This window comes from Capsella rubella, unplaced genomic scaffold, assembly GCF_000375325.1.
Source record: "Capsella rubella cultivar Monte Gargano unplaced genomic scaffold, Caprub1_0 scaffold_7, whole genome shotgun sequence".
Classification (NCBI taxonomy): Eukaryota; Viridiplantae; Streptophyta; class Magnoliopsida; order Brassicales; family Brassicaceae; genus Capsella; species Capsella rubella.
Window position 1 is genome coordinate 8249217 of NW_006238917.1, and position 22635 is coordinate 8271851.

The window sequence follows — 22635 nt, forward strand, 5'->3', positions numbered from 1 at the left end:
GAGAGACTGTACTACTCAATTTTTGGGTGCTCTGGTTCTCTCGGTTGTTTAGGAAAGTGAGAACCCTAAAAATCGTTGCTTTACTAAAACTTTCAAAACACATCGATGGATTCGGCGTTTGTGGACAGGGCTTGGGACAAATGGGTTAGTACGGGTAACGTTGGTTCTTCAGGTAAGTTCTCAGATTTCTGTTCTCTCTCGGTTAGAGAAGAAGAAGAACCCAGAAAGAAAAAAAGAGTCTTCCTTTTTGATGATCTGATTGTTGAATTTTGTTTAGGCAATCCATTGAAGGCTGCTATTTTGATAAACTATGATCCTGCAGGACCTTCTCGTCTCGTATCAACAATGTAAGCAAATTCATAAAGTTCAAAATCTATTGCTCTGTGTTTCTTTCTCCTTGATGGTTGTTTTTAGTTTGGTATTTGCAGTGTTGATGTATGCTTTGTATATATGTTTTTGATATATAGTCTCTTACTATGAATAGTTGTTCTGTTAATCTTGAGGCTCAATTTGAGTTCTTTGCAGAGCTGAACAAGAAGGGATAGATCTCTATCCAGTTGACTTAAAGCAATTCATCGATTTCATGAGACGTGGCAATCTTCCTACTGAGACCTTTGTTCTTGGATCCAACCAATGTAATGTTTCTTTGCTTTTACTCTCTTTGCTTGGAGAATATTTTGTGGTTTGATAATAGGACTTGGAATCTGCCTGTGTAGACATAATAACATCAGTTCACGAGAATTGGTTTGCTGCTCGGTGCTTAAACACTATCCAGCCTGCTGGTGAAGGAGCTATTGTTATGCAGACCGCGGCTTACGTCTTGGTTGCTCTGTGAGTTCACTGAACACTTTGCTCAATTGCATATTCTACTCTCATTTTCAGTTCAAAACAAAGATGGTTATGAAGAAATTTCTTCTTGCAGATATGATGGATCAATTGGTTCAGCTTCTCAAGCTGTGGCCGCAGCTGATCAGTTTGCATCCCAGCTGAGTCGGAAAAACTTCTAGCTTCATCTTTTGCTAAAATCACGAGTATCACATTTCATCTCTGTTTATTACTGAAAACCAGCTTTGACTATGTTTTGTGGAGGATCTTTGAGTTGTGAACTTGCGATAACTGATTTTCATTTTATCTCATCTTTTATAACTAGAACATTCAGAAATCAATTGATGCAAGCCCTTGAACAACTCATATCTGCATATATATTCGTTTTGATTCAGTTTCTTTCCTGGAAGAATCCGAAGTTGTAGCTTCGTATTCCCTGAAACTGATCAAGTTCTTGATACACAACACACCAGAGCGTCTTTTCTGGATTGTTGGATTTTGATATCCAAAAGCATCAAAGTTCATGTCAGAGCCATCAGCGCTGTTTCAGAGGTAGTGAGGATCATGTTTGCAATTGTCACCGCCTTGTCAATATATTGGATACACCCTGCAGTTACCATTTAGACCAAGTAAGTGTCCATTTCAGAACCCTTATGTTGTGTGAGAACAGATCATCATCAATATGATTAGACAAGAGATTGCTGATCAAGAACCTATATTAGATCATAGATTAACCTTCTTAGAGAAGCATAGAGAAGATAAAGCAGCGAAAAAGTAGTCAATTTGATAAGCTGAAGCTGCAAGTATAGATAAATAGTTTTTCATTGATTCAGTTGGTACAATCATGTGAACACCTCATTTCAGCATATACATTCGTTTAGATTCAGTTCCAGTGCTGTATGAATCCGGAGTTGTTGCTTTGTAATTCTTGAAACTGGCTGTAAGAATCCGGAGTTGGTGCTTCGTAATTCTTGAAACTGATCAAGTTCTTGAAGCATGAAACACTAGAGTCTTTCTTGTCTGGCTTGTAGTTTTGATATCAGAAGCTTCAAACTTCATGTCAGAGTCATCATCAGTCATCAGTGTAGGTCAGGTAATGGGGATCATGATTATGAAAGTCTCCTCGACATAGTGGGATATAACCTGCAATTACAAGTTAAGAGTAAGTGAGAGCCCATTACAGAACCAATATGTTGTGTAAGAACAGAGAACTGCTGATCATGAACCATAAACCTATAACAAACAAAAATCGCAAGCAAGATCTCTATCATCTTCTTCTTGCTGATAATATGATGATGGATGAAATGTGAAATCATAGAATGAAGAAACTTCTAATTGTTTGAACTTAGCTTATAGCCAGACTAATCATATACCCCAGGAGGGAAGAAACCTATATATTTTTTTTTTTTTTAAATCATTGAAAATCAAAATATCCTTTTTGCCAAAAGAAAAGAGAGAGAGAGAGAGAAAGATCCAAAAAAGAAGAAACAAGATTAGATGCCATGACTTATAACCATTAGTTCCTATAGAGAACATAGAGGTTGGGGTTGTGATTGAAAGTGAAACTTCATGGCCCTGACAAGAAATTGTTTTTGTATCACATGATGCTTTCTTGTTTTTTTTGTTTGTATAAATTCCAACACTTTGAATCGTGATCATCATCATCATCTACACTTGCCTCCTCTTTATACAAAGCATAATAGTTCCAAAATGAAAAAATTCCACTATTCACTAACTAGGGTATGCTTTTTAAATTGGCTTGAACTTGTTTTTTCATAAAATAGAAAGGAGTGTCTTTTTGTTGTTGTTGCTTCTATTGAGTAGTTTATTCCATTTTCTAAGATCAAACATCTATGACAAAAAGAAGCATGCTTAACACATCTTAGCTGGAAGAAAAAAACCTATTAAAAAAGGAGAAAAATATTTTGCTATCACCGAGTAAGATCTTACACAATTGATTTACTTAAATTATTGATAAACAATAATGCTTAAAAATACATTAAACAAACAAAAAAGAAAATAAAGAGGAGCAGCTGAAAATAAGGGACCCTGCCATTGACGAATCTGAGATCCTTTTGACTAAATTGCTCAAATCTAATTCTCTGATTAGACTTGAGCACAAAATCCTTAACCTTTTATATACTTTACACATACATTAAGTCATTAACTAGTGGCTTGTACACATTGTAATATAGATCCAACTACCAAAAAAGAGATATACAATAAGGTACTGTATAACATAAATCTGAAATGAGATAGATGTCTGATACAACCAACTAATTTTTAAGATATTTAATGTATACAACAACAACATGATCAAACAACCAACCAACCAACTTTATTATTACAAGTTACATTTAATAAAAGTACAAAACTAGGTTTTGTTTTGTTTAGTTACGTTTGTGTTCCACTAACATCATTAAATTGCAATTTATTCCGCACTAACGGTACTACTAATCGAATTGGTTCTGTTTCTTTACTACTTTTACACCATCTGCTCTCTTTCAACAATTCACAACATTACATATCTCAAAACGGAAAAACAACAAATAATTGAAACATAAAAAATAAAAAGAATCTTCACAATTCATATGCCTCCAATAAATCTTCCTCTTCATCTCTTTGTTGTATAACTAACTTTAATCATTGTCATCTGCACAAACAGCACACACAGTGTACTGCTAATTCATGATTCCACTATCATCAAAACCACACACATAACAAGTTAACAACAGTGTCAAGAACAAAACCGATATAAACCGGGAAACCCCACCAGAAATTAGGTAAACATGAGATATTGACTAGTACCATTTTTACCAATCAAAATCGTTCACTTTGAACTTTATAATCGTTGAAACCTATCCACAATTAATAAGACCAATCAAATCCATAAGGAGGGGACTGTAAGAATTAACTGTTGCAACATATTTAATGAATCTTAAACTAATTACACCAACAAATCTCCTATCATTTCAAAACCTAGATCTCAAAATCTAAAAAGGCTCACTTGTGTCTTTATCAAAATCAGAACTAAAAAAACAAAGATTCATCATTTTGGGACAAGAAAACAGAGATCAAACAACAACATGAACACAGAGGGTGCAATCAGATCAAGAAACATAAAGATTCAAAAGCTACATATATAAAAGATTTGAAGAAAACGAATGTAAAAAGAAGGAGAAACGAGTATAGGTCCAGATCTGATTGGATTAGTGAGTATGGAATGTTTTTTATTCACGTCGAGGGCTCCGATTCAGTTGATGCAAGGCGGGATCCAATCCTCTGCTGACACAAAACCAATAAAGAGACGACTCACGTCAGCCAAATTGGTTCCCGACCTGCACCAAGCGAATCCGAGCCCGACCGTGAGACTCTCGCTGTTTATATATAAGAATCTCTCTAGACAGAGAGAGATAAGGAGGAGAAGGAGTCTCCCTTTAGGTTTTAGTGATGGGAGAAACGAGGCAAAGAATGGTTTTTATTGATGTAAGAAGGAAGAAGGAAGAAGGAACCCTATCAAACAGAGACAACCTTAGCCTCATCTGTAGTAGGGTATTTAATACATGTTAAGACCACTCCTTCGCCGACACGTGTTCTTTTTTTTTTTTTTTTAAAGAAAGACATCTTCGTTTTCTCACTGTTGGATGGATGATAAATAAAGAGGGAAGTTGAATTCTCTCTCCTCCGACCTAAAAGCTTTTTTGATTATATTTTTCTGTTGAAATTACGGAAAAACCCATTGCGTAATAAAACCACGTGAGCGTGATCTGCACTTGTCACGTGGACTACTGTTGGCGTCTCCTCCCACTTTTTGACTTTCTCATGTTGATATTTATTTTCTTCTAAGAAATAAAGAAATGGGTTACTTTGAAAACAATGGGTGTTTAGTTAGTAGTTAGTACTAGTAATCAGTCCACCACAATTGTAGAGAAAATATCGTTGCATTACATAAGACAATGTAAATCTAGCACATGAGACGTATAATCCACAGACTTATGGATTACAAAGTTCTTTTCCTTAAATCCACTTAGGTGTGTATTCTCTCGCAGTCGCTCATGGGATACTTCATGTGGTATATAATGGTGTGATAGTTTCAGCTCTCTCTTCTCGTTTTGGTCGTGTCTCTATTCATGCTGATGTTGTAGCTAGTTTGTTTTTTTTTGGGTTTATTTCTTTGTGCGAACATCAGTCTTCTACTAATCTACTCTTCTTAGCTATTTTTTTCGATGTCTTCTTTTGTTATCTTGGAGGTTTTGCAGGGCAAGCTTTATGTATCACAATCATGTAGTATAGTAATGTATTTCATTTTTGGTTTTTAATACAAAACTCCAATGATAAAAAATAAAAAATAAAAACTTTTTGAAAAATACTAAAGCTGTAAGAGAGCGCGCCTAAAACATTTAATAATATAATGGCAAAAGAGAATAATTAAATCAAACTACTTTACCTAATGCTCCATAAACGAATTGATCATAACAGTCCCATACCTTTAGTGCCCTTTATATCGGAATATTCGAAGAGATTAGAACAGACTATATTCAGAAGATTGTTTAGTATTATTATATACAACATTAATGGTCATCAAGTTCTTACGTTGAAATATGATTATTTGTTTTATGAAAAGAAATACAAAACTAATAAGAATATGATTCTATTTATGTGATAGTAGACAAATGTGCTCAGTCTGTTTCGTTGTAAAGATTCTAGACCCCAATGTATGCAAGCAATGTATATGTGAATGTGTTATGGTATTTTCCACTCTTTTACGGCGCCGACAGTTTCATTTTTGCATCTTCAACAAATTGACAATTCCTCCACCGTTACATGATTTTCCGCGATACTTTTGACCTTGCAATCTTTTTTTACTAATTCCATATTTTTCTTAAAAAGAACCTCACTATATCATTGAATAATTATAGAAGAAAAGAAGAGGTTCCCAATTCAATAGAAAATGATTAATTACATATGAGCACCCGTGTGATGCCATCGTCATCGAACCCTCACAAGCAAAACAATATGACTTTATAGAGTAAACAAAACTGGATTTGGAATTTTTCTACATAAACCCAAAATGTGATATAAATGAAATTTAAACACCAGACCTTCTTGAAACGCTTATGTTTCTTATAAATAAGTAGATTTTCAAAATGAAAGATTTCATTAGCACCTGTTTGCTTACATTGTTAATATATTCATTACATAAACTAAAACGAAAAGAAATTTAAAAGTCGAACATGAAACTTACATTAAATTTGATCTAAGACTGAACAAAACAGGTAAACCTATTTAACCAAACCAAGTCGAACGAATGGCTAGGATTTGGTTTGTACATCCAATTAAGAAACCGGAAAAATCAAACCAAAACCCGGTCTGGGACATTTCAATAATTACAGTTGATTGCGTCTGCACAAAACCGCGCTGCGTTTAAAGATATTTTTGTTGGAAAAAAAAAAAGCGCGCGTGATTATAATGGTGTAATAAAAGTGACTCCATAATTACCGTCCAAGTGGATTCCTAGGAGACCGTACAACTCTCACTCCCTCACGGCGGCGCAATACCAATCTCCCTGACACGTCTCTCCTTCTTACTCTTCTTCTCTTTTTCTTCCCCCGAGAGCTCCACACCTGGCTGACTCAACCACGACTCCAAAACCAGCCATGACAACGCCGTGCCGGACCATCAACGCAAATGCTATCTCCGCACCGTCGCCTTCGGGTACGATCTTTACTGGCTTTCGCGATTTTGTCCCGATTAATAAGAGGCTTGTCAAATCGAGCTCTCGTGGCTTGAAACTACCGTCGAAGACGGTTACGAGCGCAGATTGGAGCTGGAGTTTTAGGTCACCGGGGAGATTGCTCTCTTCGCGCGTCGCCTCTGCTTCTGCGGCTGTAACATCGAGTTCCACGAATAGACTTGAAGCTTTAGAAGAGGGGATTGAGAAGGTATAAGTGGGTTGATTTCAAATTTCATTGAATCGCTGATGATTCGGTACAAATTCGGAATTAGGGGTTTGAATAGGTCTGTTCATTGGTTAAAGTTGAGGTTTTTTGTATATGGATTTGAATGGGTCTGGTTCATAGTTAAAGCTGAGCTTATTAGGGGATTTGAAGGTACTGAAAGGGTTGATTCTAAAGATCATCAAATCAGAGTGATACAAAAGCTGAGTTCTTTTAGGGATATGAATGAATGAATGGCTCAACGATTTAGAGAAACTGACTCGTATTATTGCCTGATTCCTGTTCAAATTTTCAGGTTATTTATAGTTGTAGATTCATGACGTTTCTTGGAACATTAGGATCGTTGCTCGGATCGGTTCTCTGTTTCATCAAGGTAAAGCCACTGCAGATTACTTACCTCTGATTTAAGCTGCAATTAAGATGAAACTGTGTGGAATATATGCATAGGCTAGCTCTTGTTTTATTATATCAGATCATGTCTGCATCTTTTGGTTCTTCGCGGTCTCTTTAACATTTGATCGGTGCAGGGATGTATGTATGTTGTAGACTCGTTTCTGCAGTATTCGGTGAATCGTGGGAAGGTGATATTACTTTTGGTTGAGGCCATAGGTGAGAGAGTTTGGTCTTTGTTTCAGGTTAAGAACATTATACGCCCAAAACTTCGTTGATGTGATGCTGATGCTGATGATTTATATACGAATATTGTAGATATATATCTCCTAGGAACTGTGATGTTAGTCTTTGGACTGGGACTTTACGAGCTGTTCATTAGCAATCTCGACACTTCAGAATCGATTTCACACGATATTGTTTCCAATAGATCGAGTCTCTTTGGCATGTTCACCTTAAAGGTTTGCTCCTTTTAAAACCCTCATCCCCATCTATATAACTGATCAAGATCTCAGTTTGGTTCATACTAAGACTTTTGCAACGGTTTGTTTCTCCAGGAGCGACCACAATGGTTAGAGGTGAAATCGGTAAGTGAACTGAAAACGAAGTTGGGACATGTAATAGTGATGCTACTGCTGATTGGTTTGTTTGACAAGAGCAGGAAAGTAGCCATAACTTCTGTCACGGATTTGCTATGTATCTCTGTTTCTATCTTTTTCTCTTCCGCTTGTCTCTTCTTGCTTTCTAAGCTTCATGGGTCACATTGAGTTAATGATGGTGTTGTCCCAAAACAAAAGAAACTTTGTATGATGATGTGTATAATGTTTTAGCAAAGTTTCACTTTCTCTTTTTGTCCATATGTTGTTTTTCTCTGAACTCGATTTTGACAATAAAAAAGATATATACTTTTAGTTAGAAAAATCAACATACATACATGTACTGTTACTTTCTAACCAAAACCCAATAACTGTTGCGGAATAAACAGAAAACTTGAACCAGACGTAAACTAAAATAAAATATGTATAAAATCTGAAACAATTTATGCTTTATTCATATTTGGATAAAATATGTATATAAATAAATCATAGAGGCGACAAAACAATAAATTTGCAAGATTCTTTACTAATCAATCATAAGAATTGAAGTTGATATTACGTACAACTACTAATTAAAAACAATACAATAAAAAAAAACAAAAAACTTAACAATACATTTCTGATGATTGGGGTATGAAATAATGAATAAAGTTTCCAACAACCATACCCGTACTCATAAGTATATCTTCCTCCAAACTGTACTTGTATAGTTATATCTACGAATACTGAACTGATCATCGAGATCATGCATGAATACCAAAATCCGAAACAAACGCAAGTTTAGTAAAACTTATACGCAACTATGTGAGTGTGTGTACAAGTGTGTGCACACTTCTGAAAGCAAACATTAAAGCACGTTCAGAAATAGGAGATAATAATAAATTCCATCAACCAGATCGATCATCAAGTTGCATTGGACACTCGATGATATCAATGCAACTTTATAACTACTTACATATATAATAATAATAATAAAAAGATGATAAACTCTAAATCTTGAGGGAAATCAGAAACTTGATGAGTGATAATTATGGAGGACAGGTATGGTTAACTGTACTGTCTTCTACATTCAATTTCTTTTGTTTGTTTTTTTCTTCTCAAAGGGTCCAGTTTTGGTACCTTGACTCAGTGGTTGGGTCCTTTCACGATCTCTGTGCTCTTTATATTGTGATTCTTTTCTCATACTAATTAGCATTATCAATTTATATTAACTATTCAATATTATGATTTATCATTCCTTTTGATATTTTTGAGTTCCATATCTGGAGACATTCACACATGGATGAATCAGCCTCTTCCCTAACAAAATCTCAAAATGTCGAGACTTTTCTATTCTTTTCTTAGTATGATAATTATCTTAAATCATAAATATATAAACAAATGTTTTAGCATCTTCTTCTTGTTTTATATAAATTTATTTTATTGATTACTAACATCTAATCCGTAATATTATAGAACAGATCATTTAAATTTGTACCCCTTTGATATTTAATTAATTATTCATATGATGGATCCGTAGGATCATAACTTAAGTGTTATCCAAAACTACTTGGTTAATCCGTATGATCATTATAGCTAAAGTTTCAGTTTTAATTCATATCATAAACTCACGCTAACTATTATTTACTATCTTTGTTCTGATCCATATATTTAACTCGTTGACATAAAATCACGTCATAATCACTTGTAACACAAATCTACACGTAGTTGGAACTACTAGTCGTGATTCTGTAAATAATGATTCATTGTTATATAAAACTACAAGTAAAGTGTGTTATATATGTATACACAAAGAATTTAATACTTTCATAAAAACTCTGAAAAAGTCAAAGTTAAATATATTGATTTAGAAAAGAGTAAATTTTTCTGATATTTTATTAGGCTCCACCTAATTCTCCATTAATACTAGACTCCATCTAAATAGTCAAATACCTTTCCTCTGATTTTTTTTTTTTTAGGTACACACGACTACGAAAGAACCAATAATTGTTCTTAATAATGTTCTTAAATCCAAAATTAAATGTAAGATAATATGTTATTAATGTTCAAGATAATCATATATTCGGAAAGTTTGACTACGGTTTAACAACATAAAGAAAGGCTGACTAAGGTAAGTGTTACTTCATGAATGATATCCATGCTTTCTATACAAAACCAAATCACAAAAGGAAAAATTTATCAATATTGTGAAAAACACAATTCGGATCAAACCTGTGTCTACTTGCCTGGTATTGGAATTTTCCTGCTGGTACGGTGGTACCAAACTATATTTGATACGGTTCATGTATCAGTTAATATGAAATACATACATACAATATATAATTTTCTATATGCTTGTATTTAAATCCCCTTGGCCTCTATATAAATAAACACGACATATAACTTCTTCACTAGCCACAACTTAAAATAATTGAATAAAAAATAATTGGACAAATACCCAAAACAAAAGCTGCCTTGAGAAAGATCCGATGTCAGAGTCCAAATCAGACGTTGAAATCGGAAACCTCCGCCGGCAGACAAACGAAACGAAGCCGTTTTATGCGAACTCACTGACACAGCGCGAGATGGAAACTCTAGTAGCGTTCTGCGATACCTTGATACCCTCCATCGACGGCTCCGGAGTAGGAGGACACGTGGATGATTCCGTCGCTGAGTATTTCGCCGCCTCCGCTTCTCAGACCGGAACTCCTGACCGCGTAAGTGAATATATACAAAAAAAACATGCATGACCATATATAGATCCTCAATTATACATACATGATACATGATACATGATACATGCATGAACATATAGCATAAGACATTAAGACATATCCTCAACTATATATGTTACAAACATGCATTTGTACATACTTTTGTAGCTTAACTTTCTTGTTTAGTGTTTACAAACACATGATAATACAATATTGTAAGGAACAACACAATCCATTCGTTGGTTTTTTAAAAAATTTGTTGGTATAAAGTTATGGGCAAAAGTTTGGGTTTTTGGTTTGCAATAAATATATACTATAAAATATGAAATTAAGTGTTTTTTGTGTGTGTGTTTGTATTCTTTCTTGATTATGCGGGTTCCTTTTAAAAATTAATTAAATCTGTAGTTTTTTTTACAAAACGTGAAAGACAAAAAAAAACTCTCATAGTGTGATTCATTTTTAAACTGTTTCGGTAAAGCTTTGGTGTGTTATGGTGTGCATTGCATGCATGTGAATTAGTACTTTTGGTCCCTAAAAGAAGAATCATTACTTTAGAGATGACAACAAAAGAATCAGTAGTCTCTTCAGTGATGAAATATAGATCCGACAGATTTCGATCGTACACCTAAATTCCGTCGTCACGCATGCCCCTTAATGCCAAATATATCTCAGAATTATTTAACCAAAAAAGAAAAACAAAATTGTGCTATAATATCTATAAAAATATTTCCCATTTATTCATTCCATAAGATATAATTAATTATATATATGGTATTAATTATTACTCCGATGACCAATTCAAATATTTCTTTTTCGTGTCATAATTAAATTGGCATGTAAAAGATATTCTAAAATAGATTGAAACTCTTTGTTTACTAGTCTACGATGATGTTAACTTCGTCTTGACTTTAGTCAATTTGGAGATATACTTTAATTTCTTATTTAGTCGTCTTGACTTTAGTCAATTTAAAGATATATTTTAAAAAATGTTCTTATCAATTCGTCTTGACTTTAGTCCATTTGTAGATAGCTTTTAATTTCCTTATTAACTTATATACTGTATCCGTTATTAATATTTTCAGAGAATTCTCATTACAATTATAAAACTTTCAGTTAATCAATCCATTACAAATGTTTAAATTCCTCAAATAAGGCATGTAATGTGACGGCCATCAACATATCCATTACAAATTAGTGACTGGTTTGGCCGTATAATTATTGGTTGGTTAAATCTATATTTTTTCTTTAAAAACCTTTTCTGCTGAATATATTAGCTAAGACAATTGTTATATACTCCTATATTTCTTTCTGATTCAGATTATTTTCATTACCTTTCATTATAACCGTTTGTTACTAATTATATCATAAATTCACGATATAATAGGTGGCGAGGCTAATGAGTGAGAGACTTGACCACCCAAAGAAGTGGATACTAAGAGTTGCATTGTGGTTACTCTCCACTTGGATAGGCAGTCTCGTCTTGTGTGGTCGGAGAAGTTTTACCGGCGAGTTTCCTTACTTCCGGAGATTCTGCCGGCTGCCGACGAAACAAAGAGAAGCTATTTTGCTCAATTGGTCTGAAAGCTATTTCTCACTCCTTAGAATGTTCTTTAGGTGCATCAAACTTATCACTGCCTTTGTCTTCTTCACTCAGGTAAATAAACTCGACATCTTAGTTACTTATTACTATATATATACTCCTAATGTTTCTTAACGTTTTATGTAATTTGATAGATCGTCGTTCCAATTTGATTTTCACAAGTTTAACCTTACTCTACTGATTAAACTTATCAAATTATTCAGGTTTACATTTTATTCACTTTAACAAATATGAGTAAATTAGAAAATAGAACTAATTTTACATAGAAGAGTTTAACCATGCAGTCAATGGCATGAGTGAGTTGGTAATAATGACCTGGATGTTCTAGTGATTCTTAAATTTTGAGCCAAAATGCAAAATATCTTGTTAGACCATATATAGTAATGGGGTCTATATGGACCAATGATTTACGTGTGGTGGACCTGTTGAAATGTCCTCTTCAAAGAGACTCGTTACACGATGAATTCGGTAGGGAACATGAAACTTGTCACTGACAGCTGATATAGTACCATTTAACTTCTAAAAATAATTAATTTTTCAAGTGATTCATTAATTTTCAGGTCGATGAAAAAGGAAGGAACTTGGCTTGGAAAGCAATTGGTTACAATGGACCCAGCCTAGATGATAGTGATCATGATCTTGAAGAAGAACTAAATGAGAAGAAGAAGAAACCTGAGGAGATCTTTGGACCACTTTACAATGGCATCGTCGATCTCAATTGCCCTAGAGAAGCCGTTACAAAGAAGTTAACTGGTCGTGGGTTCACAGTTTCATCTCAAAAGAATAAATCAAAAGGATCATCTCTCTCTAACCCGGTGATGACAATCCGGTGTGATGCTGTGGTGGTTGGGTCCGGATCCGGTGGAGGAGTTGTAGCTGGAGTGTTAGCCAAGGCAGGTTACAAAGTGTTGGTGGTGGAGTCAGGCAATTACTATGCAAGAAGCAACCTATCTTTACTTGAAGGGCAAGCAATGGAGGATATGTACTTGTCTGGTGGGCTATTAGCGACGTCTGATACGAACGTAGTGATTCTAGCGGGTTCCACGGTAGGAGGCGGTTCTACGATCAATTGGTCCGCCTCTATCAAGACACCGGAACATGTGATGAAGGAATGGACAGAAAAGTCCAAACTCGAAATGTTCGGAAGTGATTTGTATCGAGAGGCAATGGATGTTGTCTGTGAGAGAATGGGTGTTCAATGCGGATTTGTAGAGGAAGGGTTTAATAATGAGATCTTGAGAAAGGGTTGTGAAGAATTAGGGTTACCAGTGAAGAATATTCCGAGGAATGCTCCATCCGATCATTACTGTGGGCACTGTTGCTTGGGATGTAAGAAAGGTCAAAAGCAGGGGACTTCAGAGACTTGGCTTGTAGATTTAGTGCAATCTGGTAATGGTTTGATTCTTCCAGGTTGTAAAGCGATGGAAGTCTTATACGAATGTGAACAGGGGAAGAAGAATAAGAAGAAGGCTACTGGAGTTGCGTTTGCGTTTGGAGAAGAGATATATGTGGTGGAGTCTAGAGCGACGGTAGTAGCTTGCGGTGCACTTAGAACGCCGCATCTGTTGAAACGCAGTGGTTTGAAGAATGGTAACATTGGGAGAAACCTTTGTCTACATCCGGTTGTTATGGCTTGGGGATGGTTTCCAGAGGGAGAGAAATGGCCGGAGAAGAAGAAAATGAGCTACGAGGGAGGAATCATGACCGCAATGTCTAGTGTTGTAAATGCAGAAACGCAGAGCTCTTATGGCGAAACGGTGATCCAGACTCCTGCTCTACATCCAGGAATGTTTTCAGGGGTCACTCCTTGGGCATCAAGTAAGGATTTCAAAACCCGAATGCTCAAATTCTCAAGAACCGCGCACATTTTTGCACTTTTGAGAGATAAAGGAACCGGAACAATAAATTCCAAGAGCTACATTGACTACAACTTAAACGATGAAGACGAAGAGAGTCTAAAGAAGGGTCTTGAGGAAGTCTTGAAAATTATGGCCGCAGCCGGAGCTGAGGAGATTGGGACGCATAACTCAGAAGGTAAGAGTTTGAACGTTAGAAGAGCGAGTGCTGTAGAGTTTGAGCGGTTTGTGAGAGAAGAGAGTTCAAAGCCGTTGAAGAATTTGTCAGGCCAGATATGTTCAGCTCACCAAATGGGAAGTTGTAGGATGGGGATTAGGCCGGAGGAATCCGCAGTGAGGCCAACAGGAGAGACTTGGGAGGTCGAAGGCTTATTCGTGGCCGACACAAGTGTTTTTCCGACGGCTTTAGGGGTAAATCCGATGGTCACCGTTCAGTCTATTGCTTATTGTATTGGACTTAACGTTGTTGATGTTCTTAAGAGGAATAATTAAGGAGTTCTCCTCTACATTTTAAAAGGACTTTTATTTAGCTTCTATTAAGAATTTCTGTCTTAAGTAACAATTAGGCGATAAATTTCATATTCTTTTATTCGTAAAATTTATTACTAGTAAACGCTATTATCAAATTGATAAAGAAGAAAGCAAAATGAGCAAAATGGATAATATTTCTTAGCCTAGTAGGCAATAGATGATTTGAAACTAAAACCGATTTCTCAGATTTTAGTTCTAGAACAAAAAAAGACAAAACAGCAAAATATACAAAAAGTTTCAACTCTTTAACTTGGGAAGGCTTAATCTGTACTCAACTTATATAGCCCGGCCTATGTCATAATTATGCTTTTGTTCTTTTTATAAAGGCCACATTATATGTAAGGCAAATCATCTAAGTTGACATCGCCTTTAGAAAACACAAATCATATATTTCCTATAAATGGTTTTGGAAAAAATATCATTTAATATTATGGTAATATTCTCCTCTCTTTTATTTCTATATTCATTTAGTTGACCATGAGAAGTTGCCTCACATATAGCCAAAATTCTAACATTTTAGTATACACCATCATCTCTTTTCTTTAAAATGGTTTGGAAAAAAAAATATCATTTCATACAGTTAAGAATATTCTTCTGTTTATCTTTTGTTTCCTCAATCTTATATATCTAGTTGATGAAGAAGTTTTCTCAAGCCTAAAAAAAAAAAAAAAATAGAAAAAAACTCCTGAGAAATTGACTCAAACAAACAATTCAAAGTATATCATTAATGTAGTAGAATTTTATACATATATGTAAGTGCGTCCGATGGATTTATTCCATTAAGGCACAAATTCATTAGAAAGAAACTATGCATAACCTTTTTCTCTACTTAGTCGTGTTCTCTCTTGGTCTCGTTTCTTTTATAACTTGTTTCGCCGCCGAGTTCAAGAGAACAAAGGTACGACAAAATAGTCTCTCTCTTTTTTTTTGTGTTCTTGAAATCGAAAAAATCGAACCAAGTTTTCTGAAATATTCCATATTTATGTAGAAAGAAGATATTCGATGGGACAAAGAGAGGAACTGCTATGTACCAGAGAGCCATGCGTTTGGGCTCGGATCAGCTGCTGTTCTTTGCTTTTGTCTTGCTCAGATCGTTGGAAACATAGCTGTCTTGCGAAATCATCGGACAAGAAGTAAAAGAGAAGATGGTTACAAGTTTACCGATCTTAGTTTACCAACTGTTCTTCTGCTCCTTTCCTGGTAATATATTTGACTCTCGTCTTTATTTTTTTTCCTTTGGTTATCATCCAAGAATGCCCGAACCACCTACCCAAATATCCTCCTACTGAATTTGTATTGGGCATATAAACTATGAGTGAGTAATTCGGTTTGGTTTGTCTGGTTTTATAAAAGCTAAAACCAAATAAAACCATTTGTATATTGCTTTGGTTCGCTATAGTTCCGGTTTGGTTGTTAAGTTTTGTTTTGGACTAGGTTCACTTTTAGTATGAAGAAATATATATATAAAATAAATAATAAAACCAGTCGACTTATAAAAGATGGTTCGGTTTGATTTTAAGGTTACGAGTTTATTTCACATCCCTATATTCTGACCCTTATCTCTGAGATATGTTTCTTTTTTTTTCTTACTTTTGTGTCAGGTCCAATTTTGTGGTAGTGGTTTTGATTTTGAGTACTGCAATAAGCATGAGCCGAGCTCAAGCTTATAGAGAAGGATGGCTAGAGGGAGATTGTTACCTGGTCAAAGACGGTGTGTTTGCAGCTTCAGGCTGCTTAGCCATCCTTGGACTTGGAGCCTTGACCATATCAGCCACTAGGATCAAAGTAAAGAAACAGCAACAACTTGTGCAAGTCTTAATCAAAGACCAAAACCAAGAACAAAAAAGACCCATAGGAGAAGGACAAAACCATGATGAGTGCCAAACAAACAAGTCACAAACTGTCATTTGCTTGGTGGAAGAAGTGTCTTCCACTAATATAAGCAGAATATAAAATACATAAATAAAGAAGAAAAAAAGGAAACAAAGGATTTTTTTTGTTATTATTTATAAAGTTGTATATATTAATTGGTAATGCACTTAATATTTTGGGAATGTTGGATGGACATACCCATCAACCACTTAAGGTTACAAATTATAAAATAGTCTAGTTTTCCACTTGTGTATAATTACTATGGATTATGCTATTTTTCTTCTTTATCTCAACTTATGACTGACGATTAGGAAGATTCGTTCCCAATTATAACCCCACAAGCCACAACTACCGGTCTGCATAACTCTGACTAATCTAACTTACCAAAACACATGGATAATGACAAGAAGACTTCACACGTATGAGAGATGCACCCACGTACGCAGGACCAATACCTAGTCAACCATAGTTGACCTATTCAAATTTAAGTAAAAAACTCAAACAAGAATATAGAGAGAAAAATAACATGGAAAGTTGGAAACTAGAAGAAACACATATGTTTAAAGACCAATCAGTAGTTGCTACAAAAACGAAGGAACAACATTCTTTATTTAATCCTTGGTAAAAAGGTAAGGTCTCATGATACCAAACGACACATGAACTTGTCAATGATATGTGCCACAAAAGATATAGACTCAAGGAAAATTAAGAAATGTTAAAATCCCCCATAAACAGAGATTCGCAGGTTAATTAGCAAGGTGTATAGAAGAATCCTCTTATGAAATTGGATGGTGGTGGTTGTAATTGAAGAAGGCTCCCTTGTAAGTAATTTCCAAATACCTGAAAAGATGAAGATACTAAAAATTATGAAATAAAGAACATCTTTCAGTAGATAACTAGAGACAGAAAAAGGTGTGAAGCAAACCTGGTTATGCTTTACAGGTCTCGTGATAGGGCCAAATGGATTGCAAGGTCTCCCGATTGGCTCAAACGGCTTGCGCGAAATCTTGTAAGATGATCCATCAATATAATAAGCAGGCTGCAAAAAGAAAAAAAAAACACAAACAATAACAGATATTGTAATACCAAAATTAGTTAATATTCAAGAACTTAAACATCTGATATCAAAGCATCAGATCTCTATTAAACTAAGCTAGAGTATAACCTTTGCAATCTTGTTTTCGGGAGGAGCAGGACCCCATAGGTAGTACTGATCAACGTTCTTAGCATCAAAACCAAATCGTCCATATTTCTACAACCAAAAGACAAAGTGAAAATAGTTAGGGAATGATACAAAACAAACATCATCAAAATTAAAGAGAGTCTATGAGATCACCTGCGGTATAGAGACTGGAGCAGGCGGAAACGTGGTGAAAAAGCTTTGACTTGCAGTATACGTCAGCTGAGAGGCAGATGGGTCATGAGGCAAATAAGTCGATATCGCAGCGTTCATTGGAGCTTGGTAAACATAAGGGTTATAGAACTTCGATGAATCGGGAAACTGTGGTTGAGAAGCAATGTGAACTCCATCATTGACTGATCCCATAACCGAGAATACATTAGGATCTATCATAGCTTGCGGTTTGATGATGTTTTCATCAGGTGTCAACAGAAGCTTCTGACGTAGCTTAGCACCGGTTCGATTGTTTGATGAGACAATCATAGGGAGTGGTGGTTTTGTAGCTTGACAAGATTTACTACATGTAGTTCCTCTTGCTAAACAATAACCACAATTGGTTAAGCTCGTGGGAGGTTTGACTATAATTTCCTGGAAACCAAAAACATGAATAAGAAAATCTCTGATGGTGTTTATGTTTCAAATTCAAATAAACACAATGTAAATTCGTAAACTAACCTTAATGTCAGCTCCACTGAACAGAATGTAATCGTAAACTTTATTATAGGGATGAATATCAAATTCGTTATTGCCCCTTCCCTCTGTACCATAACATATCACTGCACAAAACATTCAACCAACAAAACAAAAACAAAAAACTATATGTTACCTTAATTAAAGATTGCAGTACAAGAAAAGAACAAAACCAATAAGATCAAGAGGGTTTTGGAATGGAAATCAGTACCGTTTTGGAGACCTAGAGTCGAATCTTGAAGATTGAGATGATAGAGAATGCCTTCGTAACGTAGTTCGTAGTTAGAAATCAGAGCGACGAAGCTTCCTAAGTATAACGATTCGACGGGATTACGAGGAGGAGTTGAAGATGATGGCCTTGGCGAGGGATGTTGAGAACTCTGATCAGTTTCCATTTATTATTCTTTACTGGAACAAATTTGAAGAAGAAGAAGAGAGGATTTAGTCGATTAGGGTTTTGATCTCTTTGTCTCGCTCTATATTGTTTTGCCGTATTGTTCAGGATTTGAAATATTGCCTTAAATATTTTTGTTTCGTTCTAAGCTGATATATATATATATATATATGAAAGATAAGTTAGTTTGTACGGTATGCGTTACTTCATATTTGGGCCGACATGGACCGTTCTGAACGTAAATTATAGAGGCTTTAACTGGGCCTAATATGCTTTTTCTTTTCTTATATCTGTCGGATGTAATAAAATGCAGTAATGTCATCAGAAAATAACCTGAGAAAAATCATTGCATTGCTTTAGGCTGTTTGGAAAACAAAAATAAAGAGAAACTTTTTTAAGGTTTTGATTAAAATTACTGAGTAATTAAAAAGAACACATGAAAAAGTAAGTAGAATATGAGAATATATGCTAAAAATTTCCGGTACATGATGTAAGCGAGGAGAATAGTAAGAGGGCACTGGTACCAATAAATTTCCGGTAGACTTGTCTTGGATTGTGCAATGGGTTAGGGTTTTATGATCATCAGGATTTATCCAGAGAGTGAACCATCGTTGATCACAAGGATTAGTGGGCGATTGTAAGCAGACATAGAGACAGGTTTCTCTGGTTCCATGGTGTAACCGCGCCATGTGGAGCTCCTTGGAGAGTATGAGCGAGCAGAAGGTCTTACAGACAAGAAGGAGTTTTGCGTAGTAGGGTAGTGATTTGCGAGCCAATATACTCAAAACTATATCATCAGGTAACGACGACTGAAATGGTGGCGACGGAGGCGGTGGATGAGGGTTTGACTCGTTCGGTGGTTCAACGTGAGATTTCATACCGACGTTGTATAATGAAAACTTATTGTGTAATTAGGCAATATATATATACACACAAGTACATACGACCGAATTCTAATACAAGTAGAAGTTTAAGTGTCTTCTAATATATCCATTGATTTAATTAATGTTTTAGTATATATTATTTCAACATTGAGGTAATTATTTAAAGCCACAGATAAGTATATATATATATATTCGAGTTGGATAGGGTCAGTTAGTGTTGATGAGGTTGTTTGCTTCATTTAGGTTTGCCCTACATTCTCTTGTTCACCGAGTAATTAAATACACTCAATTGTGTTAGAATGATTTTCAAATTCATCAACTAATGCAAATATATTATAATGTCATACTGTATGTTTGGTGTAATTTGTCTAGTAGGTTGTTTACTTGTTTGCAGAGGTAAATTAGTAAGTTATCTTAGTTTAAGGACAAAAAAAAACACTCATGATGGTTACTCATGGTATGATCAACCGGAAAAGTTTTCGATATTGTGCAACATGTAGAATTTGATGCACTGTGTCAAGAAAATCAATGGTCTAAACATGTACAAAACCTCTATAAATTAATAATGTTAGGACCAAAATATTTTATTACCTTATAATGATATTAATTTGTCTATAAATTAATATTTATTATTTTATAGTGTAAATTAATAATTTAAAATGGTATTTTTAAATTTTCAAAATGTTAAAAAGTATGAATCGACACAATTTTACTACGAATCTTTTAGATATTATAATTTATACAATAGTTTAAAAATGAATATTATATTTAGAGAAAAAAAGTTGACTATAAACTACAAATATTATAGATAAATTCACTTATACAAATGATATACATAAATTTCAATGTATATTAATAACCTCACTTGTTATATCTTAATTCTGTATATATGAAAAATAATATGATGCATTGAAAACATAAAGAAAAATTGGTTATTTTTATAACCTGTGATGATATATATTACAAAATTATTGTTTACAGATGTGATAACGCTAATGGTTCTACCGATGTCAGACCTATCAATCATGACTTCTTCCATTGTGATAACGCTACCGATGTCAGAGTTCGCCACTGTTAGTCTCTCTTTCTCTTTCTATGTTTCTCGATCGTGAGCTTTTTTTTTCTTTTCTTTTAACGGAATGATTTATTTGAAAAAAAATTAGCACATATGGGCCGTAAGGATTTCAATTGGGCCTTCTTGAGAAAACTAATATTTTCTTGTTCTTTTAAAATTGTTAGATTTCAATTGGGCCTTCCCGAGAAAATTTATATTTTCCCGTAACAGTTCACTTGTTATGTTGTTTTATATCATAATAAAAGAGAAGGTAACCAAAAAAAACAAAGTTCAAAAGTCAGGTCAGATGGAGAAACCGGATCATGAAACGGGTATTCCGGGTTGTAGACAATCGGATCTGAAGAAATCATTCAAATCCGCTATTCGATCTCTTCTCACTGCTTGCTCCAAACAGGTATTACACACACTCCTTCCAATTCCAATGCCAATGCCTTTACCTGTATCGCATTTTGGGTTTTGTTGGCGAATCACTTTCTATGGGAAAATTGTTCACTACTTTGAAGTTTTAGGGTCTCAAAGGATTCTCGATAATTGTATCCTTGAGTTAAAATGCTTAGAGACATTCGTCGATTAAAATAGAGTTTGCTTCTGATTTTGATTTGTTTTACTAAAGACTGCAAAGGAAAAAATGACTCAATCCAGTGACTGTAAAATATCAAAGCTTAAGACTTTTTTTATATTTATATTTTTGGTTTCTTGTGTGTATGCACTTAACTAATAAGCCTGGTGTGTGTTTTTTACTTATGTGAACCCAACCCATCATCATCAAGGATTTTCTTGAAATTTTCTCGAGATTCAGTGTGGCTGAGCAAGAAACGCTTTATAGGTTATATAATCAGGTATGTTTCTTTAGTATATACCAATGTAGAATCATTTGTTTCATCGTTGTTTTGATGTTTACACAAATCGAGGAGAAGTATTTTTGATATATCTTGTCTCTCTGTCTCTGACATGTTTCTAGGTTGTTGTGAGTTTGCATCAGACATTAGAGGTAACTCTTGACTCCCAGATTGTTCAAGTTGTCTTAATTTCTAAACATAAAAAGACCTGTGAATGTGATGGGTTATTCATATAGTATGATCAGTTTAGAAACTCTTGGTAACGTTTTCACTGTTTAACTGTTACAGGATGAGTTTGATGAACACTGTCACGAATCTCAGGTGCTTTTCACAGACATCTTTATTCTGCTTCTTTCAACAAACTAGTGAATGGTTTCAAAGGTTTGAAACACTTTCCTTTTTGCAGGTCGGACCAATTCTTGATACAGTTGAACAGCTGGTTGAAGAACAGAATTTGGATCCCTTGTTTTCAGATAAGTAGGTCTCATGCACACCGCTCAATCCATTTTTGTTTTCCTGTTATGCATTTATGTGCTTTGGCCTCAATTGTTACAAGTCTCCATAATTTGGAAATCTGATAGTACTGTCACCATGACTTCATATCTCAGGACGGATGTAATGGCAATAGCAAATGATCTTACAACAGCAAAGAAGAATGAGATACAAAAGTTAACAGTTTTGCTCCAAAGGGTAAGTAAGCTTGAAAAGACTGTCACAAAAACACTAATCCTTTGCTTATGATGCCATCTTTGAAAATGATTTCTTCTCGTGTTCATCCACTGTCTAGGCTGAAGAACAGAATCGCCAGAAGGAAGCCCGAATCCACCTGCTCAAAAATCAGACACAAGATTTCTCAGGCACAACTGACAGAATCGAAAAGGTATTATAACTCATTCGATTTTCAGAACCTTAAACCCACTATTCTCCGTTTTTAATTGTCCTCGAAATGTTTTATCTTTTGCAGCTGAAAGCTGGGTTCTCTAGTTACTTTGAAGGAAAGGACAAGCTACCTCTAATATAGTTTCAACACACAATTGCAGTGATAAAGCCTGTCACTTTCATTCCCCTGCATTTGTATATACTTTATTAGAGTCTTGTCAATCTAGTCACAACTACTTGCTTCATGTGTAAACTACTGACAATCTGCATTGAACTTGTTTTAGTTCGATTACAATTCATGCAAAACTATTTTCTAAGGTTACAAAAGATGGTCATTAGCTGCTAAATACTGTGGCATTTATTATCATAAGTCA

At 34.9% G+C, this 22635-nt stretch overlaps 6 protein-coding genes and 1 long non-coding RNA gene across 7 annotated transcripts; 5 read left to right on the forward strand and 2 right to left on the reverse strand.

The window, feature by feature from the left end:
- The first annotated feature begins 59 nt into the window (after nt 1-59).
- LOC17879467 lies at nt 60-1219 on the forward strand. Its single transcript, XM_006282892.2, has 5 exons — nt 60-172; nt 278-347; nt 526-635; nt 717-831; nt 923-1219. The coding sequence occupies exons 1-5, from the start codon at nt 106-108 to the stop codon at nt 1005-1007; spliced, it is 447 nt and encodes a 148-aa protein (XP_006282954.1). The 5' UTR covers nt 60-105; the 3' UTR covers nt 1008-1219.
- Nucleotides 1220-6323: 5104 nt separating this feature from the next.
- LOC17877438 lies at nt 6324-8029 on the forward strand. The gene is made up of 5 exons (XM_006284282.2): nt 6324-6767; nt 7078-7155; nt 7310-7391; nt 7491-7633; nt 7730-8029. The coding sequence occupies exons 1-5, from the start codon at nt 6483-6485 to the stop codon at nt 7937-7939; spliced, it is 798 nt and encodes a 265-aa protein (XP_006284344.1). The 5' UTR covers nt 6324-6482; the 3' UTR covers nt 7940-8029.
- Nucleotides 8030-10128: 2099 nt separating this feature from the next.
- LOC17878426 (long-chain-alcohol oxidase FAO4A) lies at nt 10129-14480 on the forward strand. Its single transcript, XM_006283115.2, has 3 exons — nt 10129-10464; nt 11846-12115; nt 12622-14480. Exons 1-3 carry the CDS (start codon nt 10237-10239, stop codon nt 14407-14409), a joined length of 2286 nt encoding a protein of 761 aa, XP_006283177.1. The 5' UTR covers nt 10129-10236; the 3' UTR covers nt 14410-14480.
- A 389-nt stretch (nt 14481-14869) lies between these two features.
- LOC17879675 lies at nt 14870-16513 on the forward strand. Its single transcript, XM_006284445.2, has 3 exons — nt 14870-15346; nt 15437-15648; nt 16050-16513. Exons 1-3 carry the CDS (start codon nt 15257-15259, stop codon nt 16399-16401), a joined length of 654 nt encoding a protein of 217 aa, XP_006284507.1. The 5' UTR covers nt 14870-15256; the 3' UTR covers nt 16402-16513.
- Nucleotides 15683-16230, reverse strand: LOC111829674. Its single transcript, XR_002833044.1, has 2 exons — nt 16147-16230; nt 15683-15733 (listed from the first exon to the last, which is right to left on the reverse strand). It is a non-coding gene; the product is annotated as an uncharacterized LOC111829674 (long non-coding RNA).
- Nucleotides 16514-17070: 557 nt separating the features above from the next.
- LOC17880294 lies at nt 17071-18585 on the reverse strand. Its single transcript, XM_006285810.1, has 6 exons — nt 18402-18585; nt 18176-18276; nt 17657-18088; nt 17486-17572; nt 17246-17359; nt 17071-17160 (listed from the first exon to the last, which is right to left on the reverse strand). Exons 1-6 carry the CDS (start codon nt 18583-18585, stop codon nt 17071-17073), a joined length of 1008 nt encoding a protein of 335 aa, XP_006285872.1.
- Nucleotides 18586-20805: 2220 nt separating this feature from the next.
- Nucleotides 20806-22608, forward strand: LOC17879583. Its single transcript, XM_006284560.2, has 8 exons — nt 20806-20937; nt 21314-21382; nt 21505-21534; nt 21671-21703; nt 21789-21859; nt 21991-22072; nt 22170-22262; nt 22347-22608. Exons 1-8 carry the CDS (start codon nt 20830-20832, stop codon nt 22401-22403), a joined length of 543 nt encoding a protein of 180 aa, XP_006284622.1. The 5' UTR covers nt 20806-20829; the 3' UTR covers nt 22404-22608.
- Nucleotides 22609-22635: the final 27 nt, after the last annotated feature.

Excerpts from the sequence above, each read along its gene's own strand:
- LOC17879467 (XM_006282892.2), top strand. The coding sequence starts at position 106 with ATGGATTCGGCGTTTGTGGACAGGGCTTGGGACAAATGGGTTAGTACG. Across the intron at positions 636-716 it reads TGTTCTTGGATCCAACCAAT|ACATAATAACATCAGTTCAC; the intron begins GTAATGTTTCTT and ends CTGCCTGTGTAG. Across the intron at positions 832-922 it reads GCTTACGTCTTGGTTGCTCT|ATATGATGGATCAATTGGTT; the intron begins GTGAGTTCACTG and ends TTCTTCTTGCAG.
- LOC17877438 (XM_006284282.2), top strand. The coding sequence starts at position 6,483 with ATGACAACGCCGTGCCGGACCATCAACGCAAATGCTATCTCCGCACCG. Across the intron at positions 7,156-7,309 it reads CGGTTCTCTGTTTCATCAAG|GGATGTATGTATGTTGTAGA; the intron begins GTAAAGCCACTG and ends TGATCGGTGCAG. Across the intron at positions 7,634-7,729 it reads TTGGCATGTTCACCTTAAAG|GAGCGACCACAATGGTTAGA; the intron begins GTTTGCTCCTTT and ends TTGTTTCTCCAG.
- LOC17878426 (XM_006283115.2), top strand. The coding sequence starts at position 10,237 with ATGTCAGAGTCCAAATCAGACGTTGAAATCGGAAACCTCCGCCGGCAG. Across the intron at positions 10,465-11,845 it reads AGACCGGAACTCCTGACCGC|GTGGCGAGGCTAATGAGTGA; the intron begins GTAAGTGAATAT and ends ACGATATAATAG. Across the intron at positions 12,116-12,621 it reads CCTTTGTCTTCTTCACTCAG|GTCGATGAAAAAGGAAGGAA; the intron begins GTAAATAAACTC and ends ATTAATTTTCAG.
- LOC17879675 (XM_006284445.2), top strand. The coding sequence starts at position 15,257 with ATGCATAACCTTTTTCTCTACTTAGTCGTGTTCTCTCTTGGTCTCGTT. Across the intron at positions 15,347-15,436 it reads CCGAGTTCAAGAGAACAAAG|AAAGAAGATATTCGATGGGA; the intron begins GTACGACAAAAT and ends ATATTTATGTAG. Across the intron at positions 15,649-16,049 it reads GTTCTTCTGCTCCTTTCCTG|GTCCAATTTTGTGGTAGTGG; the intron begins GTAATATATTTG and ends CTTTTGTGTCAG.
- LOC17880294 (XM_006285810.1), bottom strand. The coding sequence starts at position 18,585 with ATGGAAACTGATCAGAGTTCTCAACATCCCTCGCCAAGGCCATCATCT. Across the intron at positions 18,277-18,401 it reads GACTCTAGGTCTCCAAAACG|TGATATGTTATGGTACAGAG; the intron begins GTACTGATTTCC and ends TGTTTTGTGCAG. Across the intron at positions 17,161-17,245 it reads GACCTGTAAAGCATAACCAG|GTATTTGGAAATTACTTACA; the intron begins GTTTGCTTCACA and ends TCATCTTTTCAG.
- LOC17879583 (XM_006284560.2), top strand. The coding sequence starts at position 20,830 with ATGGAGAAACCGGATCATGAAACGGGTATTCCGGGTTGTAGACAATCG. Across the intron at positions 21,535-21,670 it reads GTTTGCATCAGACATTAGAG|GATGAGTTTGATGAACACTG; the intron begins GTAACTCTTGAC and ends TAACTGTTACAG. Across the intron at positions 21,704-21,788 it reads AACACTGTCACGAATCTCAG|GTCGGACCAATTCTTGATAC; the intron begins GTGCTTTTCACA and ends TCCTTTTTGCAG.